Here is an 11,209-nt window from a genome sequence, read left to right on the forward strand (position 1 = left end):
TGACAGAAGAACATGCTTCATATAGCTGCACATAGATGGAATAAAAGAATGCATGGTAACAAAAACACAATTTATGAACTTGTCCGTGATGCAAGCGTACAGCAGCCTGGTGTCCCCTAGACCCTCAAGTACAAGGAACAAAAGCACAACTAAACGACACCGTACAGCTGCGGTAATCTATAGAATGACCTGACCTACAACAGACAAAAATCAGCTATATATGCCCCAGAATAGGGGAGACAATCGCCAGACGAGGGATAAAGAACATGTAAGAACAGATATCTTAGCCATCAGGGCTATTTGGACCATGCGACTGCATCGATTTCCGATTGGGCACTCCGGTACAGCTCCAGCCTCTTTGCAAGGTTAGTTCTGCGTTCCATGACTGCTGGATCTTCGTCGAGAAGCTTGGAAAGTTGCTTCATCTGCATGCAAAATGGTAGAATTATAAGATATGAATGGAGCCTCATAAGGCATTCCTTCAACAAGGGAATTGATGTCTTCCGGTGCTTGCAGGGCATTCCTTCACATGAGTGGGGTCTTGCATATTGCATGTGGTAAAGACTATAAGCACACAAGCATAGTTGTTAAGGCGAGGTAAGGCGACTGACCCCCTTTTAACTTTTAAACGTTAAAGCGTAAGGCGAGACGACGCCTTAAATATAGTTAAGAATAGAAGATTATTGATATTTGAGAACGTGTGTAGGACAAAAATACTAATAAAGAAGAGAAAAATGATAAAGAAAAGGAAAATAATAGTCTAACCAGTCCAAATCAGCGCACTTGCCCATTAAAATTAGGTTACCCACTTATTCACTCACTCCCACCCTCTCCCAGCCGCACCCATCTTCCCTCTCTCAGCGCTCTCTCCCCCCGCTTTTCCCTCTGCCGCTTTTCCCTCTCTCCCAGCTGCCGCAGAGGTGAGGGGGTCAGGGGACCTCGCCATCGCAGCTGGAGCTCGCGGTCGCGGAGGGGAGGGGCCACCGCCGCCGCTGCTGATGGCACTCTCCAGGGACACGGTTTCAAATCACGTGCTCAGGTCAGGATCCAACCCTACATCACTCCAAGGCGTCCAAAGGGGACGCCTTAGGCTCCGAGATAAGGCGACCAGGACGCCTTAAGGTTTTCGCATGCCTTAGCACTTAGGAGTGCCTAAGCGACGCCTTAGGGACGCCTTAACAACACAACTATGCACACGAGTTGCAAGTAACGACCAAAAGGAAGCTACAATATGTTGAATGAACAAATAAACAAGGTGAACACTACTAAATGAAATTATGAAAGCTATGGTAATAAAAAATATGGCCAAGCATTCCTTTCAAATGATGACAAATCTCACCTCTCTTGCTCCCAGTTCAGTGAAGAAGTGATCGAGCAGCGAGCGCTTGGCCTCTCGCACTTGGCAATAAACAATAGATTTTGGGATGGAGTTCCTCAAGGTCGAACACACCATATTAACATATGACAGAACAGTTTGTCCTGTTGATTGTTTAGTACAGTGAGATGTTAAGCAGTAAATAATAAACTATCCAGAAAAAAAATGCAGATATCATATAGGTCTTACCAATTCGTCTAAGATAAGAGTCATTATATCTATCAAAAATAGAGTGGCTTGGATTTCCACCCCTCTCAACATCCTGGGGAAGCTTCCTGAAGAAATCTACTGTCAAGTAGCTGCATTCCATGTCAACTAGCTTTAATGTATTTTTCTTGCTTTCATCCCTCATTCTATCCAATGACTCAAAAGCTGCATTGCCTACTTCCACACGAAGGGTGGGAAACTGCTTCAGCTCCTGCAGAAAGGTAATGGAACAATTTAGATAAGCATCATATAGACAGTTGGGTGGGGAGGGGGTTGCATGGTACAATATAATAGTAGAGAAGAGGAAAGTTTACATGTGTTTCATTGATAGCCTTGCGGACGAGGTCCTTCAGAATTGCATGTACCTGCCAGTGAGGCATGTTAATACAGATTCAGCAACTACATTGATAGTGTAGACAAATGCCAATTAATTAAATAATAATGAGGAAGGGACCATGCAATATACACTTTGCTCTATTACTACAAATCAAAGGTCTCATGCCAACAATTTGGTCCAATGTTTGATCCATGAATGAACATAACTTGTTAAAAGTGCTAACTGAGATCGTAGTGCATATTTGTGCAAAGAATGATCTCCACAAAATCCTCATTTGGTGTAACGTGTCATATATGACTAGTCAGTGCTCATCTGAGCGAAATAGCACCTAATTAATCAATGAATAGTTGAGCAAATTGTTTGATATGTCGTGTGGGTAAGTTCAGCCTAATAACACAACATGATGAAAGGCACTTCAGTTTGAATGAATATAAATGTGCGCAGAAACATCCCCACAACACAACAAAATCATACAGGATAAACAGAACGTATCAGCTTAATAAACTGTTCGAAATAATGGGCAGAAGTATCAAGTATAGGCCCAGCTGATTCAGCAACAACGGAAGTTCTGCCACAGTTCCAATTGAGAAAAATAAGGCATTGGAGCTCATGATGAATTTCAAGGGGCATGTTCATAGGTATATAATTGGCATACCGCATCAACAGCTGCCTCGGCAGGACCTCTGATACTAATAAGACAAGATTCTATAAGGCGTCGATATCCTTGTTCTGGAGCTATTAAGTGAGGCTGGTATCCATCAGCTTCTGTTATAAGCTTCTTTACATTTTCCATAGAGAGTTGCTTATCAAACTGCAACCGTTTAATAGCTACAGGAAATTGATTGTCGAAGACGTGGTAAACTTTTTCTCCGCCAGGGCGCCTGGATAGCAGAAAACACTGGGTTAAAATTCATAAAACAAACCTAATGCATATATCTCTGCTAGATGTTGAACCCCTTGAAGATTGCACAGAATAGCAGAAAATTGGTTTTGTTATTCATTTAACACCCTTTATAAGCTCCGTATGGACAAGACATCAGTACTTTCAATATTACACTGTGATTAAAATAAAGAGGATAAACAAGAATAATTCAATGACAAGCAAGAAAATGTATGAGCCCCTGAATGACGTTCAGTTTTTACACCAGAAGATTAAATTCAGGGGTCGTCTCTCCCCCTGCTCTAGATTCCTAGCCTCATCAACATTTCATGGTACTAGTTAAACTGTGACAAAACTGGCTAACAAAAGCTTAAGCAGAATGTCTACATGCATTACAATATATAACTCCGCATCAAACATCATAACAGTAGAGGGTAAGTGTTACTATGATTTGTGAGGATTTTTACAGGAACCTAAAAGGTTATCGATCTCGAGTCATGATTCACAAAGGTGTAGGCATGGCAAATAAAACTCTTGAAAAGTGACCGAAAAATATTGTTTGGAACATACACTCCGTCCAGATGCTCTTTGTAGATACTGTCAAACATACGACAAATTTCCATGATCGTGTACAGCTTCCCCTGCATTTAACAATAAAATATGATCAACTATTAAAGGCTAGTAGTACCATTACACTACATGTGAAATTTATTCATGGAAAGAGAGGTGACATGTGGCAAACCCTGATACTACGACAGAATTTAACTATGCATGATAGTACAGAAAAAAAGTAGCAACCACACACGGTTAGTGTGAGAAAGGGGAAGTATCACAAGTCAAATATTATTGTCGTGCCTGCAGCAAGAAAAAAACACCTAGGAGAATATTTAACATGATAATATGTAAGAGAATCAAGTCATTAAGCAAGTTGATCAATAGAAATGTGCAGGAAATTGGAGGGTATAATTAGTTATGCTAGCAGATAACACCACCAAGTAAACGTTAATGAGAATCGTATGAAAAACAATAGGTGCACAACTCTGGACTGCTAGTAGGGAAATGTGGGTTGTCTTACCCCAGCATCATTAGCAATGGGTTTTCCAAGTCGATTAAGTTCAGTTTCCAGCTCTGCAATTGTCTTTGTTATAAGAGATTGGATCCCCGGGATCCTTGATTTGATAACTTGTTCCAAATGCTGCATAAACACCAAAAGTTATAACTCAAGAATCAAACTAGCATTACTTGCATCTACATTAAAGAGAAAAGGCATACCTTTGAAAGCATCTTTCCTAAATATTCAGATCCCATCCTAGAAGCCATGTGCTTATATTCTGGTGTAGTTGCAAAATACTCTCGCTCTCTACGCCTAGCAGCAATCATGTCCACATTCTTGTTGATATCTTGTTGGGATCGATTAACAACACCAACCCATGGTGTTTGGAGACGGTAAGATCTTCCTTCCAGTATCTGCAGGAAAAAATCCAGTACACAATCAAATTCAAATTCAACCAATTATTCAGATAACCTTCGTTGATACAATTGATGCCCAATATATGTGATCCTTATCACCTTATGTTCTGTTTACATTTAGGACTATGAGCGCAAACTAGAGATTTGGTGCTGCTAGGACAGGTTACAAGGTGTAAGGCAAAATACAGTATAGATTATAGAAGTCAACATACATCAACAGCAGTTAGTTGCTTGGTTGGTCCAAAGATTACCAATAAAGTTAGGGAACATCTAAGCAAAGTGTTATGGTCGCTAGATCGATGAGGGGTTAGAGAGGTATCAATGGACAGGAACGTCGGCCGGGGGCCTCTGCCCACGGCCAAGCATTGTCCCTTCTAATTCTTGCCTGCTTTATTTCTCATCCATTGATTACATAAATAGGCCGGCTGGCCGGCCCTATCTAGCTAGAGATCCTTATCTCCTTAAAACTCTCAACAAACTACTAACTGATAACCTTCCTAGATAATCTCAACTAATCTACTAAATAATCTCAACTAATCTTTTAATCTTATCTCTAACTATCCTTATCTAATCCCCCTTGGAGGACCCATGGTTGCTGCTGCCGTAGCCCCTCCGTGGGCCTCCTTTGGCCCTGACACTACACCCCTCCTGGATAAGCAGCTCGTCCTCGAGCTGCAGCATGACGGGTGCTTAAAGACCGAGTCTACTTGACCCAAAACCAGACACCTACAAGACAAGCCTTTTACATGTCGGCTTATCTTATTATTTCGAATCTGATTTTTTTGACCCCATAAGATAAGGCAGACACCCTCCGCGCATTGGACTTGCACGTGTGCAGCCACCTGAATCCCATGGACGCCATCTGGACGAAAGGGGAGCACATGGACGGGCACCTGGAGCAGGTCGCAACAATAACCAGCAGAGGCGCCTTCGTGGCGGCCGGTAGCGGAATGTGGTGGCACTAAATAGTGTGCCCTTGCCGATGACGAGGGGAGTGCCTTCCCTACCGCCGCTGCCGTAGAGTTGAAGTTCGTCGCCCGCGGGACACGTACCATGCTCGCACTTGGAGATAGCGGCTCAGTGCCGCTGCTCATGGCCGTACGACAGGGCGAGGTCGCGCCCCCGTGTGCCGAGGTCAACCGTCACCAAGGCTGCCTCGAGCATCTGCCGGCACATCTCCCGCACTCTCTGTCGTGCAAGGAAGCCACGAGCAGCAGCTTGTATGCCCACAGCCGCCGACGTCTGTAGCTGTGCGGACAACGTCAACTGGTGCTGCTCATGTTGCACTGCTACCTTGATTTGCAGCAGCCCTTGCTCAACCTTTTAGAGCGTGGCTTGCATCTTTGCGAGATCAGCCCTTATGTTGGTCCACAAGTCCCCCATCGATGGAGCTGGTGATTGCTGAGTCGTGGTTGCCTCTAGTGACGTCGCCCATGGGGACGGAGACGCCGTCAACGAAGATGATGTGACGAAATTTGGCGTTGTCCCTGGAGATGGACACGCCGGCGTCCAGGATGTGGTGACAAAATTGGCAGGCGATGCTGCCCATGGAGATGGGGACGCCGGTTGCCAGGATGGCGTGACGAAGGTGGCATACGGCGCAGCCCATGGAGATGGGGACGTCGATTGCCAGGACGGCGTGACGAAGGTGACATGCGGCGCAATCCATGGAGATGGGGACGCCGGTTGCCAGGATGACGCCGCGAAATTGGCAGCAGAAGCCATGGGATCAGATCGAAACCCAAGCTAGCCAATACCAGATGTTATGGTCGCTAGATCGATGAGGGGTTAGAGAGGTATCAATGGACAGGAACGTCGGCCGGGGGCCTCTGCCCACGGCCAAGCAAGAGGAGGGTTTCTCCCTTCTAATTTTTGCCTGCTTTATTTCTCATCCATTGATTACATAAATAGGCCGGCTAGCCGTCCCTATCTAGCTAGAGATCCTTATCTCCTTAAAACTCTCAACAAACTACTAATTGATAACCTTCCTAGATAATCTCAACTAATCTACTAAATAATCTCAACTAATCTTTTAATCTTATCGCTAACTATCCTTATCTAATCCCCCTTGGAGGGGCCCATGGTTACTGCTGCCGCAGCCCCTCCGTGGGCCTCCTTTGGCCCTGACACAAAGACTATTCTATTAAGACAATGCTACAACAAGCTATTAAGTACCTAGCAAATCCTTTAAAATCATACAGACTTACATCAACAGCATCGGTACCCTTGTCCATCAGATCAATTTTTGTGAGAACACCAAAGGTCCTTTCACCTGAATCAACAACCGTGCACTTCTATAAAACATGTACATGGCTTAAGATAAACAATGCACCAAAATTACAAGAATGCAGTAAAAGTATTTCTTTCATCAACAAAATTAACTTGACAACAATGGCAGCAATTGTCTGAGTAATGTAGATTAATTTTCAACAGAGATGGGCAAATATAAATTGGTGTAAGAAAATCACAAGACTGTCGGCCCCTACCAATTTTCATCATATCAAACTAACTCAAGATAATAATATTATTATGAAGCTTCCAGGCATGCCAAAAGTTGAAGCATATGTAACAATAATCATTAAAGAGATGTAGTCTTATATTGTATATGCATAGCATGAGTTAGGAAAATACGGAGGGTCAAAGCCAACAATAAATGAAATCATACAAGTCAAATGTGGGTTTGATTGCCATCCTAAAACAAAACCCTATACTCAATAGGCATAGGAACAATTAAACAGTGGTTCCTGGTTTTAAAACTGATCTTCCTATTTTGATAAATTATAGAAGTGTGTTGTCTGTGTGCATTGACTAGTATAAGAAAGTATGTGCTACTAACCAGAAACCACATTGTATATCATCTTTCTTCGAACTGACAAAAGAGGCATACCTTTGGGATCAACTTCCCGTGATATCTTGATTGCATCAGAAGTAGCAAGGTCCTGATTGGCTGGGGAAACAGCCAGAATTATACAATTTGGCTGAGAAAAGAAAAAAGGTATGCTGGTTATATCGATTTTTTTAGAACATAAGCCAATAGCTCAAAGATGCTACAATATGACTAAGAACAAAAAATATGCAAATCTTGATAAGGGCTGAAAAAGTTCTTATCCAGTTAAATCAAGCATTATCACCAACGAAATGTCAACATATAAAAATGAAGGCAGTTGCAGTTAACCATACCTTTTCAATATATGAGCGAACCATGTTTTCAATGTCCTGAACAATATTCTCCGGTTGGCCCTCTGCCAAGAATAAAGACAATAGCAGATTAGGACAAGTCACAAGAACATCTAAATAAAGAACAAGAAAAAAAATCGATAATCACTTACCAACGGCTACTTTAGTAAGCCCAGGAAGATCAATAAGAGTAAGATTCACAACTGCAAGAATGTAAAATTGTCAAGCACAACAAAAAAATAAGGGGCATGGAACTATATCAGATAAACCACATAACACACGGTACGGCTGTCCAACCAATTACCGAGTCAACAAGCTAAAGGAAACCCATAAATCCTTTGCAACAAACAAAATCTCTAGGAAGCGAACAGTTGAGATGTGATAATGAGACGCAACAATGTACCCTGCTAAAGTTTGCATCTTACCATATGGAGAAAATATGCTTAAATGGATAGGGACAGGTGATATTTGCTTTGAACGGCCTGTTTCTCTGTCGGTTTCATCAGCTATCTCCTTCCTCACGGCAGCTGCAAGAATACAACTATCATTGTGTACCAAATACCATTTGGATAAATTGAGTTTACAGTTTAAAATTCAGACAAGTCTGGTTTACCATTGAAGACCATTTCCCACAAAACAAGTGTGAGTGTTAGTTCATGTTTAAGGAAAATACAGCAAACCAGAAGCTAGTACAGTAGCATAACTAATGCAATAATATAAAAAGGATGTTTCAATGAGCATCATGAAATTCAACTATAGAGCAGTCCTCAACCATAGGTGACAATGTAATTTGATATAATTATATCTCATCAGTCATGAACCATGCAGCTCCCAAAGGAAAAAGGAGCAGATGAATTACCAAAATCTGTAAATCTCTTTCTTGGAAGGTGCATAAACTCGGCGTATTCCCTGTCACCATCAATTCTGTGGAGCTGCAGTACCAGCGGCCGCCGGGTTACAATGCCTGCAGATACCGTTCCAATCACAATACTAACATATCAGAACACCTAATTCTAGAAGATAGAACTGGACTTCACAGGAGATACTTCTTGCCAAAACAATACCTGAACCCCTCGGTAAGAAATCCTTCCCAACCACGCTCTCCAACACAGAGGATTTACCAGAGCTCTGTCAGCAAAATTCAAACGTCAAACTACGGCATTGTTTGAATTATGCATGAAGAGATCGAAACGAGCTTATATATGTTCATGAAAACAACAGTCCAGTTTGAGGAATAGCATCGAACTACGATATTTATCACGGAAACATCACATGAGCATACTCGCATCCCTACTTGCTCACACTAGTGACTAGCTTCCCAACCAGACGGAAGTCCAAGACTCAGAGATTAAGCAATCACGCGAGCGGCTGGGCGCATCAAAACTGCTTCGGATTCAAAAATGTAAGTGACCAAAATCTAACTTCCTGGACTCCGAGAAATTGCAGATCCAAGCAGCGCCAGGCCGCATCAACAACTAACCATCGCGGTTCCACCACCAGCAACCCGCGAGATCCACCCCCACGAAGCTGGGGTGACAGCACCAGATCCGATCAGAACCAACACAAAAAAGCGTGCCATAGAAGGGAAGACGGGCACCTGTCCTCCAACGACGGCGATGGCCGGCAGCGAGTCCCAGAGCGTCGGGAGTGCACTCTCCTCTCCGTGGTCTCCGAGAGCCGTGCAGGCCCTCTGCAGCTTGTTGACGAGGGTGATCAAGTTATCCATGGCCGCAGCGCAGGGTGGGCGATACCTGGCCGGGTCGCGCCACGCGGCGGGGGAGGCGAGATCGAGACGCGGAGCAGGAGAAAGGAGGCGTGGAGGGGGGAGACGAGGCGAGGCCGACCGCCCAGCCGCGTCTAGGCGTCGGTCGTCGGGCTCGAGCTGTGGCCTGGACCCTGGACCTGGAGATGTTGCGCAGGCTAGCGACGGCCGACGGTGGTCTGGTCTGGGTGTTTGGAGGCGTCTGCGGGAGTTGATTTGGGACTTCAAAGGCTTCGTGGAGAAGAAATGGGCGTGGCGTCTGGCGTACCGGCGTAATTTTGGTGAAGTTTCTGTAAATTTGATCTCCTGAATTTAGTTTGAAATATGTGTTTAGTTCAGTAAAGTTTACTTGTAAGAACCTGAAAAATACCAGTAATTCAGCTCTGTTTGGACTTTGGAACGTATGATTTTTCTATAAATAAAACTTCTAAACTCTGTGTACAATTTCTATACATTTTTTGCGTTCTAAACGAGGACACAATTCTATGCCCAAAGATACACAAGGCAAGTTACAATATCCTCATCATCTAGAGCACCAAATTAGCTATCAAGTTCGGGCAATGTTTTGCCATCCAGCTTAAAGGTGTCAAAATCGATAAATTGTTACGACAATATAGTACAATTTCCAATGGCTTCTCTCTAATACACAAAGAATCTGTATGTTGGTGTTGATCCAGACGTCAATCACTGCGTTGAGAACCGGCGGCGGTGCTCTCTGCGGAGACACGGACGGTCTGCGGCCAGGGGTCGGACGATCCACAACCTGTCGTAGGGCTCAGGTTCCTGCCTGACGGGCTGGACGGTCTGCGCGTGCGCAGGGGCGGCGGTGTTCGCCGACAACGCCTGTATCTCGCTCCCGGGAGGGACCCTGTCGGGGAGGAGAGATTCTAGACCTTGTCTAGGGTCGGCAAGCCACCCTAGACACCTCTAATCGACGTAGAGCCGAAGAGAAGTGGAGAATTTGGGATAGAGAAGGGCTAAACTAAAGCTAAATTAGAACTACTCCAAATGTACAGGATAAAACGAGAAATATATTGATGATTGATTCGATTGTTAATGATTCAATCTATCGTAGCCCTCCACATATATATATATATATATATATATATATATATATATATATATATATATATATATATATATATATATATAGGGGAGGTCTGGACCCGTTACACGTGATTTCCCGAGCTAATTCCGCGGATCTAGCTAACCAATCCTGTAAGAAACTCGGAACCCAAATTGATCCTGTGCGCGCGTGGACCGTCCACGCCACCAGTGCGGATCATCCGCCCGGTCGGTTTTGGCGCCCAACATATGCCCCCTGCCTTTTAGCGGAGCTGAGCGAACCAAAAGCAACTAACTCGATGTGATCACATCGGTTTTCTTAAGCATCTTGCCACATACTAGGATGATACTGCTTGAGGAAACGCCTGTTTAATGCCTTGGGCAAGTCTTTGCCTTGTAGTGTTTGCAACAAGTAGGCGTTACCGGACATCACCTGTGTAACCTTGTAAGGGCCTTCCCAGCTTGGCGACCACTTCCCAATCGATCTTTGCTCCTTAGAGGCAAGACAGTCTTCCATACCAGGTCCCCTACCTGAAACGATTTAGCCTTGACTTTCTTGTTGTAAGCTTTGGCGACCATGATCCTGTCCTTTTCTATTTCTCCTAAGGTTGTCACTCTCTTGTTGGTCACTTTATCAATATTGTCCATCATTGAATTATAATAATCACCGACAGTTACATCATTTTGCTTGGCGAACCTGGCAGCATTTAAACTTATTTCTATAGGCACCACTGCTTCCTGCCCATAGACAAGCTCAAACGGAGATACTTTAGTGGCCCGGTGTTTAGATATTCTGTGAGCCCATAAAGCTTCAGACAAAATCTTATGTCAATGCTTAGGATGATCAGATATCTTCTTTTTATCAGGTTAATCAATATTCTATTACTAGACTCGGCATGCCCATTGGCCTGAGCATAATATGGAGATGAATTGAGC

At 43.8% G+C, this 11,209-nt stretch overlaps 1 protein-coding gene across 1 annotated transcript; it reads right to left on the reverse strand.

The window, feature by feature from the left end:
- On the reverse strand, positions 1-9,602 carry LOC103635310 (dynamin-related protein 5A). The gene is made up of 16 exons (XM_008657794.3): positions 9,044-9,602; positions 8,511-8,574; positions 8,306-8,410; positions 7,872-7,973; positions 7,599-7,649; positions 7,450-7,511; positions 7,157-7,247; positions 6,477-6,541; positions 4,072-4,266; positions 3,875-3,994; positions 3,370-3,440; positions 2,575-2,800; positions 1,897-1,947; positions 1,565-1,793; positions 1,340-1,479; positions 1-425 (listed from the first exon to the last, which is right to left on the reverse strand). The coding sequence occupies exons 1-16, from the start codon at positions 9,170-9,172 to the stop codon at positions 297-299; spliced, it is 1,830 nt and encodes a 609-aa protein (XP_008656016.1). The 5' UTR covers positions 9,173-9,602; the 3' UTR covers positions 1-296.
- Between the last annotated feature and the right edge of the window lie 1,607 nt (positions 9,603-11,209).

Source organism: Zea mays, chromosome 8, assembly GCF_902167145.1.
Source record: "Zea mays cultivar B73 chromosome 8, Zm-B73-REFERENCE-NAM-5.0, whole genome shotgun sequence".
NCBI classification, from domain to species: domain Eukaryota; kingdom Viridiplantae; phylum Streptophyta; class Magnoliopsida; order Poales; family Poaceae; genus Zea; species Zea mays.

Excerpts from the sequence above, each read along its gene's own strand:
- LOC103635310 (XM_008657794.3), bottom strand. The coding sequence starts at position 9,172 with ATGGATAACTTGATCACCCTCGTCAACAAGCTGCAGAGGGCCTGCACG. Across the intron at positions 7,974-8,305 it reads AAAGAGATTTACAGATTTTG|CTGCCGTGAGGAAGGAGATA; the intron begins GTAATTCATCTG and ends GTATTCTTGCAG. Across the intron at positions 426-1,339 it reads CTGAACTGGGAGCAAGAGAG|ATGAAGCAACTTTCCAAGCT; the intron begins GTGAGATTTGTC and ends TTTTGCATGCAG.